The 24,237-nt window shown below is 35.6% G+C and overlaps 3 protein-coding genes across 3 annotated transcripts; all 3 read left to right on the top strand.

Annotated features, from left to right (window-relative positions):
- The first annotated feature begins 778 nt into the window (after positions 1-778).
- On the top strand, positions 779-2,934 carry LOC110779893 (60S ribosomal protein L37a). The gene is made up of 5 exons (XM_021984350.2): positions 779-896; positions 1,905-1,944; positions 2,209-2,297; positions 2,396-2,478; positions 2,641-2,934. Exons 1-5 carry the CDS (start codon positions 894-896, stop codon positions 2,702-2,704), a joined length of 279 nt encoding a protein of 92 aa, XP_021840042.1. The 5' UTR covers positions 779-893; the 3' UTR covers positions 2,705-2,934.
- Positions 2,935-5,438: 2,504 nt separating this feature from the next.
- On the top strand, positions 5,439-13,645 carry LOC110779836 (ABC transporter C family member 10). The gene is made up of 13 exons (XM_021984306.2): positions 5,439-5,766; positions 5,916-5,977; positions 6,092-8,190; positions 8,422-8,742; positions 8,827-8,913; positions 9,738-10,325; positions 10,408-10,572; positions 11,269-11,563; positions 11,690-11,904; positions 11,989-12,294; positions 12,399-12,462; positions 12,912-13,151; positions 13,320-13,645. Exons 3-13 carry the CDS (start codon positions 6,121-6,123, stop codon positions 13,433-13,435), a joined length of 4,467 nt encoding a protein of 1,488 aa, XP_021839998.2. The 5' UTR covers positions 5,439-5,766; positions 5,916-5,977; positions 6,092-6,120; the 3' UTR covers positions 13,436-13,645.
- A 154-nt stretch (positions 13,646-13,799) lies between these two features.
- LOC110779844 (ABC transporter C family member 10) lies at positions 13,800-23,450 on the top strand. The gene is made up of 13 exons (XM_021984310.2): positions 13,800-14,395; positions 14,499-14,610; positions 16,457-18,513; positions 18,617-18,937; positions 19,028-19,114; positions 19,389-19,979; positions 20,083-20,247; positions 20,645-20,939; positions 21,496-21,713; positions 21,807-22,112; positions 22,229-22,292; positions 22,712-22,951; positions 23,053-23,450. The coding sequence occupies exons 3-13, from the start codon at positions 16,471-16,473 to the stop codon at positions 23,166-23,168; spliced, it is 4,446 nt and encodes a 1,481-aa protein (XP_021840002.2). The 5' UTR covers positions 13,800-14,395; positions 14,499-14,610; positions 16,457-16,470; the 3' UTR covers positions 23,169-23,450.
- Positions 23,451-24,237: the final 787 nt, after the last annotated feature.

Here is a 24,237-nt window from a genome sequence, read left to right as displayed (position 1 = left end):
AAATCCAGGTCTAACAAATACATGACAAGTTGTATCAAATAAATATTTCCTTCATTAAAACTACGGTTGTTGAATAGATCTTGCACTGTAACGCTGGAACATTCCGCTTTTTCAGAGGGAGGGTCTAACGATTTGTTGTAGCCGCGAGGATGATTTCCACTTGATTCATTTGAATGTACTCAGAAAATTGATATCCGTTGCGATACCGCATATAACTTTACCAACAGACCAATTCTACATAAATCAACTACGAGTGAACGACAAACCAAACATACTATAACTAATTAACTCCACCACAAGGAGGCTAAGGAACATGGACGAACTCCGACCATATGGTGAAAATTTATTGAATTTAAGAGACAAACTAAACTAAATAAAGACAAAGGGTCGGAAATGGTCTAATTTCCGAATAAAATTGCAGAGTAAGAGCGCGCGCGTTATTGCAATCAATAAAACCCATATCTTAATTATAACTAATTATGTTTCAAAATTTTTAGGAAATTATTTTTTGATTTTCACAAAATAAATAAACTGATTTAAAATAAATTTCTAAAATTATTTAATTTTGAAATTAAAAAAAAGGTCAAAAAAAAGGTAAAAAGAAAGGTAAAATAAATTAATTTATATGGCTCAAATTAATTGAGCTATATTGGTCATACTTAGTTAGTATGACTATCTAAAAACTGTCAGCAATGGGCCATATAAAGGTAAAATAACAACAATTTGACATGAACCCAATAGAAAAAAGCCCAAACATAAACCCAATAGAAAAAAGCCCAAAGATAAACCATGAATCCTAGAAATGTCGAGTATAAACCCTAACCCAACCCTATTTTACTCTTCTCTCTGTTTTTGGTTCTTCACTTTCTCTCAACGCCGTCGACTCTTCAACCATGGTACTTTCTCTCCTCCTCTCTCTTCGATTCAATAATCATGTAATAAATTAGTTTGATTCTTTGTTGCTCAAAATGTCAAATGATTTGTACTGTGTTTTTGATTTGATGTGGGGTTTTGTATTGCCATATTCATGCTGATTGTGAGCTTAATTTTTGGCTTTGGGGTTATAAATTAGATTGATTCTTTATTGCTCGGAATGTCAAATGATTGGTACTTTGTTTTTGATTTGGTTTGGGGTTTGTATTGCTATGTTCATGCTGATTATGAGCTTAATTTTGGCTTTGGGGTTATAAATTAGTTTGAGTCCTTTGTTGCTCGGAATGTGAAATGACTGGTATTGTGTTTTTGATTTGGTGTGGGGTTTTGTATTGCTATGTTCAGGCTGATCGTGAGCTTAATTTTTGGCTTTGGGGTGACAAATTATTTGATTCTTTGTTGCTCTGAATGTCAAATGACTGTTACTGTGTTTTTTAATTTGATGTGGGGTTTTGTATTGCCATGTTCATGCTGATTGTGAGCTTAATTTTTGGCTTTGGGGTTGAAATCGAATTTTTTTAGGGTTTATGCAACTGAACTTTGGAATCTGTGGAGGGTTGTTGTCTCCATGTTTGAGATTCATGATTATGGAGTCTTTTTTTTATAAGATTTTTTTTAATATATTGAGCCTATACGATGTTATCTTATTGGCATGATAATATTATCATCAGTTCATCACGCCCTATTATAGAAAAGTCTATGTTGGTATTAATTATGGGTGTGTAGATTGAGAAAGTGTTTTAGGGTTTATGCTCGGATAATGTTGTTTAGGTTGAAATAAGCCCTTGATTGAACCAAACTGAATAGTGAGTGAGTTGCAACTTTTACATAGTTTTTTTGTTGTTATTGATGCCATTGGTTTGTTGTACAATTTTGGGTGAGCTGAGTTGAGTTAATAATGCTCATTAAAGTTCTGTAGATTTTTTATGTTGGCTACTTTTAACTTTGAATGTTGTTGTTGATGCATACAGGCCAAGAGAACCAAGAAGGTTGGTATTGTCGGGAAATACGGTGAGTTCTGTTGTGATGATGTTAAATTTGCATAGCATAATGTCATTTGATTAGAATTGAGTCTTTGACATGAGTGAGGAAAACAAGAAATCATATCTGGCAATTCTTGATTATTATGCATTTGATATATTTCTGTCATAGAACAGATTCAAATTGACAATGAGTAGTTAGTTCAAGACTTTCCTGTTTAATTGTTCCTGTTTGATTATTTTGAATTAGGAATGAGTTATTATCACAATTAATTAATATGATTGTATTGTTTAGGTACCCGGTATGGTGCCAGTCTGCGTAAGCAGATTAAGAAGATGGAAGTCAGTCAACACAGCAAGTACTTTTGCGAGTTCTGCGGAAAGGTAAAGCTCCATTCTTTAATCAATATCTATGTATGGTCTGTGAATTTATCAACCTAACTTTTGATGTCTGATTGCAAAAACACTATGATGCATTGCAGTACGCCGTGAAGAGACAGGCTGTTGGTATCTGGGGATGCAAGGACTGCGGGAAGGTCAAGGCTGGTGGTGCTTACACTTTGAAGTAAGGGGATCTCCTCAGAAATTTCTGCTAATTATACCTAACTTCATTATTTTTATTCTCTACTTATTTGTTTTCTATATTAATAATGTTAATTTTTGCTAATTATACATAATTTCATCGTTTTTATTTCTTTTACTTATTTGTTTTCTATTTTTTGAACAGCACCGCCAGTGCAGTGACCGTGAGAAGTACAATCAGGAGGCTCAGGGAGCAGACTGAGAGTTAGATCTTTCACTAGTTGCTTATCATTTGAAAACAATTAGAAAATTGGGTGTTTGTTTGAAAATACTTCAATTTTCTGAGTTTTGGATATTACATTTTGTACTAGAATTCGTAATTTGTTAAGGATTCGTTTTAAGAATTAGATCAATGCTTCTCCTTTTATTTTGTTATTGTGAGGGATCCTGATATCAGTAGATATTTGAGGTTCAACAATATGAAAGCGATTGTTCTTGATGTTTTGCTGATCTTTGTTGATCTTTTGGAAAACATATGGGATTGGGTTGGATTTGTTGATGAGTTTGGATATCACTATGTTTTTGTTCTGGTTGGTGAGTTTGATTTTTGTTCTAGTATGTTCCCAGATAGTCAATTCAGTTGTTGCAGAGAAGTAGGGGTTGGTTTGTTATTTGCTACTAGACCTGTCCAAACAGGTCATGGGGTTGGGTCCGGGTTGGGTCATTTCGGGTCTCATGACATGATCAGGTTGGGTTCTGTTGGGTCAATCTATCACGTAGGTACAGCCGTACAGGTTGGGTTGGTTCTCGGTCGTGTCATGTCGGGTTTTTTTCCATTTCGGGTGCAAGTTGAGTTTGGGTTGAGTCATGTTCTGGTTGGGTTCAATTTCGGGTTTGAATCATATATAGTCAGGTTTGAATGGGGTTTGTAGCATTTAATCTCCAGTTTTGGGTCATGTTTGGATCGGATAATATTCGAGTCGGTTAAAATTTAGGCCGAGTTCATTATCGCCCACGGGTTAAGATCGAGTTAATAACTGATTTGATCATCTCAAATATTCAAGCGTAAAATACTTACTCCACAGGTGAGTAAATCCTGTTATGTGGTAAAAATCGGTTTTAGGTCATTATTGGGTTCGGATCATTGTTCGTTCGGGGTCTTAAAAAACTTACTCCACAGGTCGAGTAAATCGTGTTGTGGTAAAAATCGGGTTAAGGTCATTAATGGGTTCGGATCATTGTTCGTTCGGGGTCAGTTCGGTTATCGGTCATCGGTCGGGTATCGGATTTTTGTCATACAACATCGTTATCAGCTTTTTCAGGTCGGGTACAGGTCGCTTTCGGGTTACCTGTTTACCCAAAATTTCGGGTCATGGTCGGTTACGGATTCGGTCGGTTCAGGTCGGATTTTCGGATCCGGTCGGTTTTTAACAACTCTAAGCTCGGCTAGTGACTCCATCTCACTCAAACCAAGTTGTATGAACATGAGCATGAATACTGAATACGTGATAGTCTTTTCACTATCCAATGTTTGTCATTACTGCAGGTAACCAAAGTTGGTGTGTTATTTGCAAAGTGATGGTTTCTGAACTATCTGTATCACTATACTACTTTAGTATAGTTATATGTCACTAGGATCATTTTGTCTACTTTGAACTGAAACAATACTTTTAATTGCTTACCTTAATCAGTACTCCCTCCGTCCCGGAATACTCGACCCGGTTTGACCGGCACAGAGTTTAAGGGACTTGAATTGACTTATTTAATTTAATAGGTAGTAGTTGATAGTGGGTATTATTTTAATGTAGTTAGTGAGAAATGTGTAAAGGGGTGGGGTTGGGGGAAAGTAGGGGTTGAATTTTTAATTATTTTTTGTATGGAGTAGGGGGTAGGTGGGTTAATAGGGGTGGAGTGAGAAATAATATAATATTGTTAGAATATTTCCATTTTTAGAAACAGGTCAAGTATTAAGAGACGGACCGATAAGAAAAACAGGTCCAGTATTCCGGGACGGAGGGAGTATATAAAATGGCATTGCAATTTGTAATTGAACTTCCGCAATGCAAGTTAAGTTAAATATACACTGACATGGCATTGCAATTTGCACCATGCACAGTCACGATCCAAGCCCACATTCCCTCGTTCTGTCTGAATTAGTTTCACGTGCCCTCGTTTTTTGTTGTGTCGGCTCGGGCTCGTCGTGCCTTTGTGGTGCTTTTTCTATAAATATGCGGCTCGAACACGGTCCGCGACACACGACTTCGTGCCCAAACACGGTCCACGACACACGACTTTGTGCCCATGCTGTTTCAACTCCCGTGTCGTGCGTATGGGCGGCCTAACCCAGTGCCAAACTTTTGACATTGAGTTTTTTTACGTTACCCCCCAACGTTTCTTTGATTTTTACGTCGTACCCATGCTTACGAAATCGTCCATGCTATACTCATGTACTTGTGAAATACGACCAACCTTAAATGAAAACACATGAATTTCTTACTAAGGCTCCGTTATATTGGACTTATTTTGACTGAACTTATATTATCTGAACTTCACTAAATTTATCTGCACTTATTTTATCTGAAAAGAAACTTATTTATGTGTGAAAATGTATAAATGATGCTGTGTATACACTAAATATCAACGACATCGAATCTCGTCTAAATTATTGTTATTCTATTATTTTCTAATAAAAATAAATAAAATACAAACGACACTCAATACTCAATAGTCGGCAGGTGTATACTTCTATATTTTTCACGAATGATGATCATTGATCATTGATCATTTGATAACATCCTAATTTCCATGATTCCATCTATCCTTTTCTGTAAACAAAAACAAAACCAAAAAGTTATGCCTTTTCCTTGTTTATCTGCTACAAGACGAAAACAAACGCCCAAAAGTGTCAGAAAAATATTCAAAGGTACGTGAGCCATGACGCTTTACGTTATTGTCATATGCTGAATTATGGGAATCCTGTGCCAAATTGTACACCCACACGGCCACAAAGTCACAAACCCACAAGTTGTTCTTCGCGAAATTCAACTGGATCACGTTTCTTTCTGTGATGCATTTCATCAAACAGTTAGTGTGCACCCGAATTATTGGATTACTCATTTACTCTATATAATGAAAATGATAAGAACCCTCTGCTGCGTCGCATTTCCCATGATTTAAATTGATATATTGAGTTACTAATGAAATTAAGAAAGAACATTCAAATAGATTTCTTGTTTCTATATAGAAAAAGTTGATCAGTATCTGGGTTTTTTTTTCTCCCTTTCATGTCATAAAAATCCCACCTTTCAAGTGGGTTTTCTTCAATTTTCACGTAAGTTTGTCTTATTTGGTTTCAACCTTTCTGGGTTTGGCTTAATTTTTTATAATTTTTGCGTATACCCTTTTCATTAATTTATCCAATAACTTGTTTTTAGTGATTAACTACTTTTAAGTGTTGACAATGCTGAGCTTTTGTTGCAGGAGGTTAGACAGTTTTGGGTGCCACCAGAAATGAGATAAAACTGCCCTTCACTTGACCAACTGTCAGTAGTAATATGATATTCTTCACTGTTTTATAAGAAAATGGCATTGCAATTTGAGTATTGAAACTATTGATGCTGTTAATCTGATGAGTAAGTATGCGTATGTTAATGCAGAGACTGTTGAGCAAAAGAAAGGCTGAAGAATGATGATGGAGGGTCTCTGGACTTCATTCTGTGGGCAATCTAATTGTTCAAATACTGATACAGAGCCTTGTGCTCAAATGCAATTTGTGTTTGTGACCAATCCTTCTTCATGTGTCAATCATGCCTTAATCATTTGTTTTGATATATTGCTTCTAGCAATGCTCTTAGTTAACATAATTTGTAAACTTTCCGCAAAGAGATTCGAGCAACCCTCTCGTTATAGACGCCTCTCAAACTTGCAGATATGTTCAGCAGTTTTTAATGGCTGTTTGGGAATAGTTTACATTGGTTTAGGAACTTGGATTTTGTTGGAGAAGTTGAGGAATGATCATTCTTCTTCACCAATTCATTGGTGGGTCTTATATTTTATCCAAGGGTTTACCTGGGCATTAGTGGGATTAACAACTAGCCTTAGAGGACAGTACTTCCCAAGAGCCCCATTGCGAATCTTGTCCATCTTTGCATTCCTCTCTACTGGGATTTTCTGTTTGATCGCGCTTTTTTCTGCCATCGTTGATCATGAAGCAACAATGAAGGTAGCCTTAGATGTCCTGTCTTTTCTAGGAGCAAGTTTTCTGTTATTATCTACTTACAAAGGGTACAAAAATGAAGAAGATAGGGGAAATAATGATGAAAATACCCTCTACACTTCACTGAATGGTGAGGCTAATAATGGAAGCTGTAAAACTGATTCAACCTCCCAAGTCTCACTATTTGCAAAAGCTGGGTTGTTTAGTAGGTTGACATTCTGGTGGTTGAATCCTTTGATGAAATCTGGTAAGCAGAAGACTCTTGAGGATGAAGATGTTCCGAAATTGCAGGATTCAGATAGAGCAGAATTTTGTTACTTGCAGTTCATGAACCAGTTGAGTAAACAGAAACAAGATGAACCTTCTTCACAATCCTCAATATTTTGGACTATTGTCGCGTGCCATCATAATGATATACTTCTTTCTGGGTTTTTTGCTTTTTTGAAGATAGTAACTGTTTCAGCTGGACCTCTTCTGCTGAATGCTTTCATTGAAGTTGCAGAGGGTAAAAAGGCTTTCAAATATGAAGGTTACCTTTTGGCCCTTGCACTCTTCGTTGCAAAGACCGTAGAATCACTTTCACAGAGACAGTGGTACTTTCGAAGCAGATTGATTGGTCTGAAAGTTAGATCTTTACTTTCTGCTGCAATTTACAGGAAGCAGCTTAGATTATCGAATGCTGCGAGAATGAGTCACTCTGCTGGGGAGATAATGAACTATGTCACTGTTGATGCATACAGGATTGGTGAGTTTCCTTTCTGGGCTCACCAAACTTGGACTACAAGCCTTCAGCTTTGCATTGCATTACTTATTCTTGTACATTCTGTGGGAATTGCAACATTTGCTGCATTAGCAGTAATTATTTTAACTGTTGTTTGCAACACACCTCTTGCGAAATTACAACATAAGTTTCAAAGTAAACTTATGGTTGCACAGGATGCTAGGTTGAAGGCTTGTTCTGAGGCTCTTGTGAACATGAAGGTGCTTAAACTGTATGCATGGGAGGCTCACTTCAAGAATGTAATAGAAGAGTTGAGGAAAGTGGAAGTTAAATGGTTATCAGGAGTTCAGTTGCGAAAGTCATACAATGGTTTTCTGTTTTGGTCATCTCCTGTATTGGTCTCTGCTGCTACATTTGGGGCTTGTTATTTCCTCAATCTTCCTTTGCATGCCAGCAATGTTTTCACTTTTGTGGCAACATTGCGTCTCGTGCAGGAACCTATTAGGTCTATCCCTGATGTGATTAGTGTGGTGATTCAAGCAAGGGTTGCATTTACACGTATTGTGGAGTTTCTTCAGGAACCAGAGCTTCAAACTAAAAGGATAAACAATAAGAGCAGAATGAGTAACTTAGACTGTGCCATTAAGATGAGCTCTGCAAATCTTTCATGGGAAATGAGTTCATCAAAACCAACACTAAGGAACATAAATTTAGATGTTCAACCTGGTGAAAAGGTTGCAATATGCGGAGAAGTTGGCTCAGGCAAATCCACATTACTAGCAGCAATTCTTGGAGAAGTACCGTATATAGAGGGAATTGTAAGTTTCCTCAAGCAATTATCATAAACTCATAAAGAATTCTTATACTGCTGTAGTGCTTTGCATTTAATTTGTGTATTCTAGGTTTTAGCATGATAGTTGCTTATCCAGAATCCCAGATGAATGTTATAATGCTATATACTTCAAAGGCTTATGTCTCATGCTAGTAGACTTGGGCATATAAATGCAGGGAAAATATTTCTTTGTTCTTATAGTGGTTTTGTATTACAGGTTGAAGTTTATGGGAAGATTGCTTATGTTTCCCAGACAGCTTGGATCCAAACAGGGACAATACGTGATAATATTCTTTTTGGGTCTGCCATGGATGAGCTAAGGTACCAAGAGACACTTCGGAGGTGTTCATTGGTGAAGGATCTTGAGCTTCTTCCTTTTGGTGACATGACAGAAATAGGGGAAAGAGGAGTTAATCTAAGTGGTGGTCAGAAGCAACGAATACAACTTGCCCGTGCATTGTACCAAGATGCTGATATATATCTTTTAGATGATCCGTTCAGTGCTGTTGATGCACATACTGCAACTAACCTCTTTAATGTAACTCTTTGATCCTATTTGTGCAATTCTGTGTTTCTTTATTCATAATCTAAAAAGAAATTTATTTTTTGAAAATTGTCGCAGGAATACATTCTGGAAGCTCTTTCTGCAAAGACTGTCTTACTTGTGACACATCAAGTTGATTTTCTTCCTGCATTTAATTGTTGTTTGGTGAGTTAACCATCACTTTTCTGGTGTGCTTGCAGCTTTCTTCTTAGAAATTTATGGAACTTTCATAAAGCTTAAATGCTATAATTCCATGCATTCCCACCAAAGTTAGTCCCAGTTTTCTCTCAACCTTGGAAGTAAGAAGATTGTAACTGGTTCCATAAACGATTTAGAGTTTTTTGTGTAGTAAGTTTATCTATCTTTTTCTCTTTTATCTTGGTATGGCCATATTGTTATTGTCAATCCAGATTCTACTACCTTGATTACTTTGGAGTAAAAAATTCTTAAAATTTATTTTTTGGATCAAATATACTAAATCCAAATTTCATTAAACTATCTTCACTTCATACTTCTATATATTAGGAAATAGCAGATAGTCGTGGCATTGCAGATCATCCATCAACTGGAATAGCCTCACTATTATCATACGGGTAAGACTTTGTACAACAGACCCCCATTACTTCTAAGGGCTGAAACCTGTAGAGGTATTCGGATAATTTTGATGTTCAAGAAGACATTAGCCGAACAGTGCTGATCATCTGGGAACATTTGTTCTTAAAGTTATTTTTTTGTTTTGTTTTGTTTTGTGAAGATACTTCTTTATGAATATTAGATACATGATTTGACCCAAACATCAACTGTTGCTCAATATCCAATTAGGAGTTCCTACTACTAGGCATAGTATTGTTCCCTTGTTGCTTGAGTACTTCTTAATTAACTTTGAGTACCTGCATAGATTTTTTCAGGGTCCTTGTTCCTTGAAGTATATCTTTATATAATTACATACAAACTTAATCATTGCTTGATAAAAAAAAACCTGTTTGCAGCTGATGTCAGATGGGGAGATCCTTCAATCAGGGTCTTACGACGAGTTATTAGCTTCAAGTCAAGAATTCTTGGACCTTGTAAATGCACACAAAGAGACTGCTGGTACTGAAAGACTATCTGAGGTTGGTGCATCTGGAACACATACAAATTCTGCAAAGGAGATCAAGAGAACCAATGTTGAGAAATTACACGATCCATCAAAAGGTGATCAGTTAATTAAAAGAGAAGAAAGAGACGTGGGGGATACTGGTCTTAAGCCATACTTACTCTACCTGAATCAGAACAAAGGCTTCTTGTACCTTTCTATAGCTATTTTCTGTCATCTCACCTTTGTTACAGGCCAGATACTACAAAACACTTGGATGGCCTCCAGTGTTGATAATCCTAATGTCAGCACATTAAAATTGATTGTGGTTTACCTTATAATTGGAGCGTGCTCAACATTCTTTTTACTCTTCAGATCCCTTGCTGTTGTGGCATTGGGCATGAGAGCATCAAAATCCTTATTTTCTCAGTTACTGAGTTCTCTCTTCCGTGCTCCAATGTCTTTTTATGACTCTACACCGCTTGGGAGAATACTAAGTCGGGTGAGCATAAATTTGTCATAAGCTTCATAACTCTGATTTCTATAGGTGACTCTGAACTAATGTTATGTTTGCACCCCAACAGGTCTCTTCTGATTTGAGCATTGTTGATCTAGATGTTCCTTTCAGCCTTCTCTTTTCGATAGGGGCTACTACAAATGCATATGCTAATCTAGGAGTGCTGGCAGTTATTACTTGGCAAGTTCTGTTTGTCTCCATACCAGTAATTTACTTGGCAATACGGTTGCAGGTAAACCAGTTTTTGAATAATATGTCTCTAGTTAATCTTCTCAAAATCTTTTGTGCAAGAAAATCAAAGTCCATAAAGGATGTTACAGTTTTCCATGGAATAGTGAGTGTCAAATCATAAATTTCCCACATCAAGTTTGCTGAATGTTTAAAACCGCGATTCTACTCAGCATTTATAATTCAGATATCTGAATAAGCAACACCTTTCGCTGAATGATATCAGGACCATGTAAAGTTGTGCACTAGCTATCTCATTACTATGTCATTCCAATATGTTCTACCAACTTGTGCATCTATGATAGATATTAAATACTGCGTTGTATAAGATCTTTAGAATGTATAGCTAAAATGTTTAACATGGACTCATGTTGCAATATGACTTCTTTTCCATCTCTCTTATCAATGTATTCCTTTTTATGTTTCCCATTCTAATATAAATCAATTAATTATGTAATAGTTAGCAGTATGTGCAATATGCACACAACATTTTTGAAATATGTATCATATGCATTAATATATGTTATATGCACGTCATCGTAATATGCAATATACCTATATTCAACAAAAATATTTAACATTAAGATTAAGTTTTGGCTTCGTTCTTGACCTCGGGTAAAAAATTTATTCAAGGCATATTTGCAAGTTTTCATACTTTTTCTAGGTCTCAAACCTAATGAACTGTGAAACTTGTCAACAGAGATATTATTTTGCGACAGCGAAAGAGTTGATGAGAATAAATGGCACAACCAAGTCATTTGTTGCAAACCATTTAGCTGAGTCTATAGCCGGAGCCATAACTATAAGAGCTTTTGAAGAGGAAGAACGGTTCTTTGCCAAGAATCTTGATATAATTGATACAAATGCAAGCCCGTTCTTCCACAATTTTGCAGCCAATGAATGGCTGATTCAGAGGCTTGAGACCCTCAGTGCCACTGTTCTCGCAGCAGCAGCCTTGTGCATGGTTCTGCTTCCCACTGGAACTTTTAGCTCCGGTGAGTGGCTTATCTCTTACTTGGTTTTCAACCTCTTATATTTTTGGAGAAAAAGGAGGCTTAATTAGATAAACTTTTCGTGCTGTAAAATATTGTGGATCATTCTAAAAACTACAAATGATGCAGGGTTTATTGGAATGGCGCTATCATATGGTCTTTCGTTAAATATATCTTTGGTTTTCTCTATCCAAAATCAATGCACATTAGCCAACTATATCATTTGTGTGGAGAGGCTCGATCAATACATGCATATACCAAGTGAAGCTCCAGAAGTAATTGAACACAGCCGCCCTCCAAAAAACTGGCCATCAGTTGGTAAAGTGGAGATATGCAATCTAAAGGTAAAATTTTAGTACACCGGGATTCTTATTTAGACACACAATAGATAATAATATTCCTAAACTAAAAATATCAATGTTATACAGATAAGATACAGACCAGATACACCACTGGTACTGAAAGGAATCAGTTGCATATTTGAAGGGTGTGACAAAATCGGTATTGTTGGTAGGACTGGCAGTGGGAAGACCACTCTAATAGGGGCTTTGTTTCGCTTAGTGGAACCTTCTGCAGGGAAGATAATAGTTGATGGTGTCGATATATGTTCAATAGGACTTCATGATTTACGATCACGATTTGGGATTATTCCACAAGATCCTACTCTCTTTAATGGCACTGTGAGGTTCAATTTGGATCCATTGTGTCAGCACAATGATGAAGAACTCTGGGAGGTATAATTCATCTTTCTTCAGTATTTCCTAATTTATCAATTTTTTGTGTAATTCACTACAACTTCTGATGTCCCCTTTTGTTTTTTTTGTTTTTTTTTGAAAAGGTTCTTGGGAAATGTCAACTCAAAGAGGCTGTCCAAGAGAAAGATCAAGGCCTAGATTCTGCTGGTATAACTTTCTCATTACCATTGGAGTGTGGATTTGGTTTCTTTCTTATTTCCTGTGGTGGGGAGGATAATTCTCTGACCGGTGATTTAAAATCAATAACGGTTATTAATGAATAGTAAAAATCACATGTCAAAATCGTAAATAAATAGATTTTCAAGATATACTAACATTTAACTTCAATTTTTATTCATTTAAGATTACATTTTATTCTGTTAAACTACAAATTATATTTTGTTAACCTCATATTTTATTCATTTAATTCACTTTATTCGTTTTTTTTATTTCCACCTTTTTTTAAAGTTTTCCTACCGATTTATTTACGAAAATGCCATGTTATTTGCACTATTCACAAATAACAGTTATTCATATATTGATATATGCTTCTCCATTCTCTGACATTATACCAAAATGAGCCTGTCAACTGTATTTAATAAATATTTTGATGTCAGTTGTGGAGGACGGATCAAATTGGAGCATGGGACAGCGGCAACTATTTTGTCTAGGACGTGCTTTACTGCGGAGAAGCAGGGTATTGGTGCTTGATGAAGCAACTGCATCAATAGATAATGCAACTGACACGATTCTACAAAGAACAATACGAACTGAATTTGTAGACTGCACTGTGATCACAGTAGCCCACAGGATACCAACTGTAATGGATTGCACAAAGGTCCTTTCCATTAGTGATGGTGAGTTTTCTTTAACTTGTAAAACATCTATTTGGTCACTTGTGATGAACAAAAAACAGTAGCTGCAGAATTCAGAAGCAAACTCTGAATGATGTTCTAGATTTTACAGCATGAAGTTGAGTGCTAAGGAGTGTGTTCTGATAGAATGTAATGTAAATGATGTTGCAGGAAAATTGGTGGAATATGATGACCCTGTGAAGCTAATGAAGAAGGAAGATTCGCTGTTTGGCCAACTTGTGAAGGAATATTGGTCCCATTTTCAATCTGCAGAGCAAACAAATTGAACCAAAAGCAGCAGCAGCAGCAACAGCGCCATTCTGAATATATATGTCACGATTATTTTGTCCTCGGTATTAAAGAAGTAGAATCATTTTTTGTTGATCTTGTACATATTGCACCCTGGTAGATGATAGGGCTGCTGTAGTTCAAAGCCATCTCCTATTTTGAGTGATGAGGATGAAAATAACAAACTCGGCTAATGGAATTTTGATTCACCGGTATCCATTCCCCTTTCCCCTGCTATAGGTTTAGCCATTTCAGATTTTCTGCTTTTACTATATGTTCATGATTCTGTCAGCACTCCCCCCCCCCATCATTGTCAAATCGTACCTGCACATGTATAAATGTTGTAAGAGTCAATATTTGGATTGTTGTGATTATAAAGTTGAAAATGCATTTTCCCTTTCTCTACTCTCATTAGTAATTACAGTAATTAACGACCCCCATATCACAATATAGTGTATGTATATTCCAGACTTTGTTATGTTTTCCATAAAGTTATGCTAAATTGTACTGGAGCTCCTAGATGTAACTAATTGAACACGTGCTCTATTATACAAGTATTCAACTTAATCATGCTCTCATTATCATATAGTTGCAGTTATTAGACCTGGACCCTTTGTTGAAAACTTTAAGAGTAAGGACCTCAGTGAGTCATTGCTAATGCCAAGTTGCCAACCACTATCTACCATATTTTGGTGCACATACTAAATATTCATGGACAAATTTTATGACCTTTCTGGCACCTAAATATATATGGACCCATGTTAGTTTGCTGATTAATACAGTGGCTGATGGCTCTGTCTGAGTATCATGATAATCATATTGGTTTTGATCTCATTAATTTTCCTGGTTTGTTTCTGCAATGTTCAAATCTTTTTAGCATTGGTTTTGGAAAGGAGTTCTTACAACAGGATATTTGCATGCAAGATTGTCCTGTCTCCTTTCATTCTTTCCAGTCCAAGGTAATCTTACAGCCTTTTGAAGTTTGTACACACACTCTTCATTATATAGATTCTTAAAACAAAATAAATTACTGATTGTTAATGAAATATATATTTTTGCAAGGTGAGCTCTTTGTCACAGGTTGACAGTTTCCGCGATGCTAGAGTGCAACGAATCCTAGATGAAGCATTTCCCTTGCATGTCTGCTGGTACTAGCGCATACATATTGGTGCAGGTTAGTCCGCTGGTGGTTTGTCCTGTGAGTTCGTGACTTCTTGCTTCATAGAATTAAACAACTATTGTAGGATTGCTTCTGTCTTTTTGCTATACATGTTTTTTTTTTATTCTTTTTTGTGAACCTGAGGGTGTATTGTACTAACGTCAGAGCTTTTTACCACAAGATGATGATGCATATAGTTCGATTTTGTGGTCCCAATGAATTTAGAATCAATAATCTTGAGCTCTTTGTCCTGAAATAATCAAACCAGAAAATTTCTTGTGTTAATTATCCATGCAAGATTGTACTGTCTCCTTTCACCCTCCATATCCATTTCTCAATGCCCTTTCTTCGGTTCTCATCCCTCATACTGACCCTAAATTTTCGTACATCCACCGTTCCACCTACCTGAATCATGCCAATTAGTTCATAATTAACCCAATAATTGAATAATTATAATTAATTGAGGTTTAATTATTGAAAAAAAAATCACCAAGTCCAAGAACCCTAATTTCATAGAAATGTAAGAATGCACCTTAATTTCATACAAATGACCGCTATCAGTTTATTTAGTGATTAAACCCTAGTGCTTCCGAGCTTTTACTGAACTAAACTAAACTGAACTGAACTGAATTGAACTGAATTGAACTGAACTGAATTGAACTGAATGGAACTGGACTGAATGGAACTTAATGAATAGTAAATAGTAAATAGTAAATATTAAATAGTAAATAGTAAATAGTAATAATAAATAATAAATAATAAATATTACACTCCGTAATAAAAAAATTACGGAGTAATAAATAATATATAATATGTAACATTAATAATAGTAATAGTAATAAAAATAACAATAACAATAACAATAGTAATAATAATAATAATAATAATAATAATAATAATAATAATAATAATAAAAATAATAATAATAAAAAAAGTAAAATAAAATTAAAGATGAACATTACAATATAACTAATAGTAATATTAACATTATAATAATAAACAAAATAATAAAATAAGATCATTAAAGACGAATATGAACACAATCTCATTCTTTTGAACGGAACGGAATGAAATTGAATGGAGCTGAACTGAACTAAAATTAAGTCCAAAAGAACAGGGCTTGAGAACCCTAGTTATGGCTAGTTTGCCCCAATGTTACCAACAACGTTACATTCAAGCAAACCCATTCAACTAAACTTCAATATTAAAGAACAATAAATCAACAAACCATAAATTACCTCTGTTTTATAATGATAATCCAGATCAGAATTTTGACACTATTCACAATTGAAGAGAATCTTCTAAATTCTTTCCAATACATAAGAAAAAACATATTAATGTGAGGTCTTATTTGATTCGTCTTAATGAGTATTTTAAGAATAATGTATAATTAGATATAAAACTGATACAAAATGTGCATTGACAAACGTGAAAAGTAGAAACTGGGACTCATTGTGGAACAAAGGAAGTATTTTTTGGGTTTGATGCGGTAAATTAAAGAAGAGAATGAAATGAAGTTATAGATTGTGTTTTATAGGAAGATAGAAAGGAGAAATGAAAAAAACCGAGTATGTGGGCCCCATTGGACGGAAAGATTAACGGATACCTTTAACCGATGAAGATTTTCAAAGTTTTTGAAAATTAAGGTGGTAATTTTCACAATAATGGTTTTTTTTGGCATTAAAGTAACTTTTTTGGCAAAATAATTTCTTTTAGGTGATAAGTTTCAAGAAGTGACATACATAAGGCGGTAAAAATAAAAAAATCTCTATTTTTTATCTTCTTTATATACAAAGTGTAATATTATGAGAATCATCAATATCAATATTACATGATGATTTATGTCTACTTGTTGATACAGAGAGAAAGGTGAAGATGGAGGATCTGTTGACCTTTTTCTGTGGTGCAAGGAACAATTCCGATGAGCCTAACCAGTTTATGTCTCTCATTGATCCTTCGTCATGTGTCAACCATGTTGCCATTATTTGTTTTGATCTACTACTTCTAGCAGTGCTGCTGTGGAACTTAATTTGCAAAATTACTTCCAAGAAACTCGAGATTCGAGCTCGTTACAGACAGTTTTCAACTCTGCAAATATCATCAGCTGTTTTCAATGGATGTTTGGGACTACTTTACGTAGGCTTTGGCATTTGGAGTTTGGAGGATAAGTTGAGAAATGATCATTCAATTTCACCAATTCATTCCTGGATTCGATTTTTCTCCCATGGAGTTACATGGTTGTTGGTGGGATTAACAATAAGCCTTGATAGAAATTTCCCCCCTAAATCCCCATTGCTAATCTTGTCAATTTTGACTTTTATTTTTGCTGGGATATTCTGTTTTCTGCCTCTTTTGGCAGCCATGGTGAACCATGACAGGGTAGCAGTTACAGTGGCCTTAAATATTTTGTCTTTTCTAGGAGCAAATTTTCTATTGTTATGTGCTTACAAGGGGTATAAATATGAAGAATGTGGGGAGGCTAGCATTGCAAGTACTCTTTACACTCATTTGAACGCCGAAGCTGATTGCAGCATCAGTGAAAATGATGCAGCTTCTCAAGTTACCCCGTTTGCCAAAGCGGGGTTGTTCAGTGAGATGTCGTTCTGTTGGTTGAACCCTTTGATGAAATTGGGCAAGCAGAAAACGCTTGAGGAGGACAACGTACCCATACTAAGGGACATAGATAGAGCAGGGTCTTGTTACTTGTTGTTCCTTGACAAGTTCAGTAAAAATAAAACAGAACCATCAGAATCCTCAATTATGTGGACCATTATTGCATGCCATTGGAGGGAGATTGTAATGTCAGGGTTCTTTGCACTTCTGAAGACACTAACAGTTTCAGCTGGACCACTTTTGCTGAATTCCTTCATTGAGATTTCTGAGGGAAAAGAAGCTTTCAGATACGAAAGTTATCTTTTGGCAATTTCACTCTTTCTGTCAAAGATCTTGGAATCATTGTCACAAAGGCAATGGTACTTCAGGAGCAGGTTGATTGGCCTTAAAACAAGGTCCATGCTCACTGCAGAAATTTACAGGAAACAACTACAATTATCAAATGTTGCAAAGATGATGCACTCTGGTGGTGAGATAATGAACTATGTAACTGTGGATGCGTATAGGATTGGGGAGTTCCCTTTTTGGTTTCATCAGACTTGGACAACTATCCTTCAACTTTGCTTGGCATTGATTATTTTGATCTATTCAGTTGGAATTGCAACTGTTGCATCGTTAATAGTGATTGTTCTAACTGTGGTTTGCAACGCTCCTCTTGCCAAATTACAGCACAAGTTACAAAGCAAGTTGATGGCAGCTCAAGATTCAAGGCTGAAGGCTTGCTCAGAGGCTCTTGTGAACATGAAGGTGTTAAAGTTGTATGCTTGGGAAACTCACTTCAAGAATGTAATTGAGAAATTGAGGGAAGTTGAATCTAAATGGTTATCAGCAGTGCAGTTGAGAAAGGCATACGCCATTTTTCTGTTTTGGACATCTCCTGTATTGGTCTCTGCTGCTACATTTGGGGCATGCTATTTCCTGAAAGTTCCTCTACATGCTAGTAATGTTTTCACTTTTCTTGCAACACTGCGTCTGGTGCAAGAGCCTGTCACAGTTATCCCTGATGTCATTAGTGTAATTATTCAAGCAAGAGTTGCATTTGCACGAATTGTGAAATTTCTTGCAGCGTCAGAGCTTCAAACTGAAAATGTCAGGAAAATGAGCAATATGACAAGCAAAGACCATACAATTCTCATGAAGTCAGCAAATCTTTCGTGGGAGATTAATCCATCAAAGCAAACACTAAGAAACATAAATCTATATGTTCGTCCTGGTGAAAAGGTAGCTATATGCGGAGAAGTAGGATCAGGAAAATCAACATTATTAGCTGCAATTCTTGGAGAAGTACCATATGTAGACGGAATTGTAATATTCTTCAGTAACCTTTCTAGTTTTATGAATCTTGCAGTATTTAAATCAGTTGAATACTTGAATTGCTCTTCTGTCTCAAATTTATTTTCTGTTACAGGTGGAAGTTTATGGGAGAATCGCGTATGTTTCCCAAACGGCTTGGATCCAAACAGGGACAATACGCGAAAATATTCTTTTCGGGTGTGATATGGATGACCTGAGATATCAAGAAACTCTTCGTAGGTGTTCATTGGTGAAGGATTTGGACCTTCTTCCTTACGGTGACATGACTGAAATAGGAGAAAGAGGAGTTAATTTGAGTGGTGGGCAGAAGCAACGAATTCAACTTGCTCGTGCATTATATCAAGATGCTGAAATTTATCTTTTGGATGATCCATTCAGTGCTGTTGATGCACACACTGCAACTAGCCTCTTCAATGTAATTTTTTATTCCATAACCATGGCATTTTTTTTTATTTCCCTAATATTCTACATAAATTAACATCTGAAAATTGTTACATTGTCGTAGGGCTATGTTATGGAAGCTCTTTCTGGAAAGACAGTCTTACTTGTGACGCATCAAGTTGATTTTCTTCCTGCTTTTCATTGTTGTTTGGTGAGTCTTCGGCCACTTGCCTGATGCTTCCAGATCTTTCTTCTTTATATGCATGCTCTTTTTTTTTTTTTTTTGATTTCAATTTTTCTTGGCTCCTTTCTATGACACTGTGTTTACCTGTGCAGTTCATTAACTGAACTTATATGAACTTATCTGAACTTAACTAAACTTATCTGAGCTTATCTGAACTTATTATTTTTCCTGAATTTATATTATCTGAACTTATCTAAACTCTGTATTTACCCGAAATCAAGCAAAATCTTCTTGTTTACAGCTGATGTCAGATGGTGAAGTCCTTCAGGCAGGAACTTATCACGAGTTAGTAGCTTCAAGTCCGGAATTTTTGGACCTTGTAAACGCGCACAAAGAGACTGTTGGTACAGAGATACTAGCTGAAGTGAGCACCATTGATAAACATAACTATTCACCTAAAGAGATCAAGAGAGAACCCAACATTGAGGAACAACATCAAGAATTAAAAGGGGATCAGCTAATTAAACTAGAAGAAAGAGAAACTGGAGACACTGGTCTTAAGTCATACTTAATCTATCTGAACCAAAATAAAGGCTATTTCTACTTTTCCATATTTGTTCTTGCTCAACTTATCTTTGTCGTTGGTCAGATTTTACAAAGCACTTGGATGGCTTCAGGAATTGATGATCCTTATGTCAGCAAATCAAAATTGATTGTGGTTTATGTCATCATTGGGTTCTTCTTGACATTCATGATACTCATAAGAACTTTATCTATGGTTTCATTAGCAATGGAGTCATCAAAATCATTTTTTTCTAAGCTGTTGAACTCTGTATTTCGTGCTCCAATGTCCTTTTATGACTCTACACCTATCGGAAGGATACTAAGTCGGGTAAATACAAAGTTTCCATACTCTTCAGAACTTTTTATTTAACACAAGTTTAAAATGATGATGTTTCAGTAACTTTCCATGTTTTTTTTTTCAAACTCTGCAGATCTCTTCTGATTTGAGCATTGTTGATCTTGATATTGCCTACAGTTTCCAAGCAGCCTTTGGAGGTTCTACTTTTGTGTATGCGTATTTAGGAGTGTTGTGCGTCATTACTTGGCAGGTCTTATTCGTTACTATACCAGTGATTTACTTTGCTATACGATTGCAGGTAAGATTTTAAAGCTTCCTCCGTTCCTTAAATATTGCACCATTTGACTTTTACTCCTCCAACACATTACTTCGCACCATTTTGATTTTTACACTATTCTCAAATTATGTATAATTAAAAATTATTAAAAAATAATGTTCAGAAAATATATATCGATACGGATATAACATGATCCCACATAACTACAGTTTTCTTACGTATGAATCACAAAAAATTGCCAAAGTCGTAGTGTGAATAATGTAAAAATCAAAATGGTGCCATACTTAAAGAACGTATGTAACTTTCGCTTTAAGCCTTTCTAGAACTAATAAAGTCTGTGGAATCACTTCATTGCTAGTTCCCACAGGTATATGGAATCGTAGCCTAATTAATTACTCTTTTCTAAACGCGTGGACAGAGATACTACTTTTCAACTGCAAAAGAGTTGATGAGACTCAATGGTACAACCAAGTCCATGGTTGCAAATCATTTAGCCGAATCTGTAGCAGGAGCAGTAACAATCCGAGCTTTTCAAGAGGAAGAACGTTTTTTTGCTAAGAATCTCAATCTTATTGATAGAAATGCAACCCCATTTTTCCACAATTTTGCAGCCACTGAATGGCTGATTCAGAGAATTGAAACCCTTAGCGCCATTGTTCTTGCAGCAGCAGCACTGTGCATGGTTTTGCTTCCTCCCGGTACTTTAAGCTCAGGTGAGAGATTCTCTATCTTGTTCCCTGATGTAAATATTCCCATAAACACTAATTCTTAAATAGACGTGGTCCACACTAAATTTATTGTAGACCATGCCTAAAAACAAAGTTAACAACTTGATTCTAATTTATTTTGACATGTTTATTAGAATTATTATGAAAAAGGGATCAAATTGATGTTTTTAGTACATGTTTTGTTTGAATAATGTGATTTTAAGTCACGATTTTCTTTTAAAAACATAGGGTTACTTCTTTTTTTTTTGGAGGGGAAAGTGGAGCTAATGCATTAATTCAGGGACAAAATTTCAGAGAGTACATAGGGCGAGATTTCCGTAGGACATAAATTCTCCCACACTTGTTGAACATAGGGTTGCTTTGATTCAAAAAATGGTTACTATATCTAAGAAATTTGGTGTTTAATTTATTATAGTCACTATATGAAAATAAAGGTCACTATGTTGGTAAAATGGCTGCTGGAGTAAATTGTTGGCTTTACCAGGTCCATGCAAGAATAATCCTTCTAAAAGTAAAAAAGTTTCTATAACTAATAATGCAGGCTTCGTTGGAATGGCTCTATCATATGGTCTTGGGATAAATACGATGATGGTTTACTCCATCCAACAACAATGCACATTAGCAAACTACATAGTTTCTGTGGAGAGGCTTAATCAATACATGTATATACCCAGTGAAGCACCAGAAGTCATCCATGATAGTCGCCCTCCACAACAAAACTGGCCATTAGTTGGTAAAGTGGAAATATGTAACCTACAGGTGATCAACCTTTCTTCATTTGAATTTATCAAACATTTACCGCGACTTGTGTGAATATACTAATAAGATTATTATTATTCACTTCCAAAACAGATAAGATATAGACCAGATGCACCACTGGTTCTTAAAGGAATTAGTTGCGTGTTTGAAGGGGGAGACAAAATTGGTATTGTTGGTAGGACAGGAAGCGGGAAAACTACCCTAATAGGGGCATTGTTTCGCCTAGTGGAACCAGTTGGAGGGACTATTATAGTTGATGGCATTAATATATGTTTGATAGGACTTCACGATTTGAGGTCACGTTTGGGAATTATCCCTCAAGATCCAACTCTGTTCGATGGCAGTGTACGGTTCAACTTGGATCCGTTGTGTCAACATAGTGATGGCGAAATATGGGAGGTATATATGTATACTTTCCCTTTTTATTTTTATTTTCATTCGGAAAATTTTCGAGCTATATGTATGAAAATTGTTGATGTTCTTCCTCTCTTCATGTATTAATATTTATTCTGTAGGTGCTTGGAAAATGTCAACTCAAAGAAGCTGTTCAAAAGAAAGAGGAGGGCTTGAATTCGTTTGGTAAATGATTTTTCATTTTAGTGGAAATCTTCATTGATCTTGATATTCAGTTATACTTTTCTGTTTCTTAATAGATGCATCATATTGACTTTTCACATTATTCATTCACTAAAAAAACGGGGGAAGTGCTCCATCCGTTTCGAAATAATAGAGAACTTTGACTTTTGACACTATTTACAAATTTCTATTTGACTATCATATGTGATTTATGGGTAAGGAAACATATAGTCGCGTGAGGTCTTGTTTGATTCGTCTCGATATGTACTTTCGAAATATCAACTTTTTATAATTTTTGCGAATACAAAATTAGAGATATTAATGTCCAAACATTTACATTGGCGAGCGTGAAAAGGTATACTGTCCCCATTATTTCGAAACAGATGGAGTATTAGTTACTTTACTGATACATTTGATATTAGTTATGGAGGATGGAATAAATTGGAGCATGGGACAACGACAACTATTTTGTCTAGGCCGTGCTTTACTAAGAAGAAGCAAGGTATTGGTGCTGGACGAAGCAACTGCATCAATCGATAGTGCAACTGACACGATTTTACAAAGAACAATACGAACTGAATTTGCAGGTTGCACCGTGATCACAGTAGCCCACAGGATACCAACTGTGATGGATTGCACAAAGATTCTTGGCATTAGTGATGGTGAGTTTTCTTTGAGTTGCATTTTTCAGAATCAAATTAAGTTTGAATGAATGAATGATATTGTGGATGATTATTGAAAGAATATGTTTTGATAAATGTAGGGAAATTGGTGGAATATGATGAACCCATGAAGCTAATGAAGGACGAAGATTCATTATTCGGCCAACTTGTGAAGGAATATTGGTCTCATTTCCAATCTGTAGATCAGTCACATTGATCGAAAAGGCAATAACATAAAACTTCATCTACTGCCTTTTTTTTTTTTTTTTTTTTTTTTTTTGTGTTTTTTAGATTTATTTTCTACTTTCATTTACCTCTTAATTAAAAAATGATCAGGATATGATCGTTGTTTTTGTTTGTTTTTGTTTTACTTTTTAAGAAAACCTATGTTGCTCAGACTTTTAGTGGGGTCTCGTGTCCGACAAGGGATCGGAGAATCTGACACTCTAGATGTAATAAATTTCATACAAGATCATGTATATATTTGAGTTTCATGTCGTGTCGAAGTATCTTTTTATAATGCAACTGACACGATTCTACAAAGAACAATACTAACTGAATTTGCAGATTGCACTGTGATTACAGTAGCCCACAGGATACCAACTGTAATGGATTGCACAAAGGTCCTTTCCATTAGTGATGGTGAGTTTTCTTCAACATTTAAAACATCTATTTTGGTCACTTATGATGAACAAAAAGCAGGAGCTGCAGAATTCAGAAGCAAGCTTGCCAAGGAGTGTGTTCTAAAGATTGCCGTGGGCCGGGCCGAGCCCACGGGTTGTGGGCCAAAACGAGTCGGACCGGAAAGTTCAAAATAGGGCCTAGGCCCACGGGCTGCTTTACATTTCAGCTAAGGAAGTATTCTGTCAGCTAATGAGACATCACAAATTCTTATTTACAATGGGTGTACAATAAATATTGTACACCGAAGTAAAAGTTGACTTAAAATGCTTTAAAGTTACATTTATATATGTAAAAGTTATCTATTTTTTAATGATAAATTTTTTCATTTGAATAAAAAATTATTTCTTCAAAATCACTAATAATGTATAAATTAATCATTTAACCCTTTAAAATGTTTATCTATCAACTTTTTAATTTTATAATATAAAAGTTACAGAAAAATAGGTTAAAGTTACGAAAAACTGCATAAAAGTTATCTTGGTGTACAATAAATTTATTGTACACCTTGTGCGCGCAAGACCTTTTGATGAAACATTTGCATTTCAAACTTTGAAAGAAAATGCATGTTATCCATGCTATTAGAGGTGTATTATTGTACACCC

This window comes from Spinacia oleracea, chromosome 3 (genome assembly GCF_020520425.1).
Source record: "Spinacia oleracea cultivar Varoflay chromosome 3, BTI_SOV_V1, whole genome shotgun sequence".
Classification (NCBI taxonomy): domain Eukaryota; kingdom Viridiplantae; phylum Streptophyta; class Magnoliopsida; order Caryophyllales; family Amaranthaceae; genus Spinacia; species Spinacia oleracea.
The sequence above is the reverse complement of the archived record's forward strand: the minus strand, read 5'-3'. Positions and strand labels throughout refer to the sequence as shown.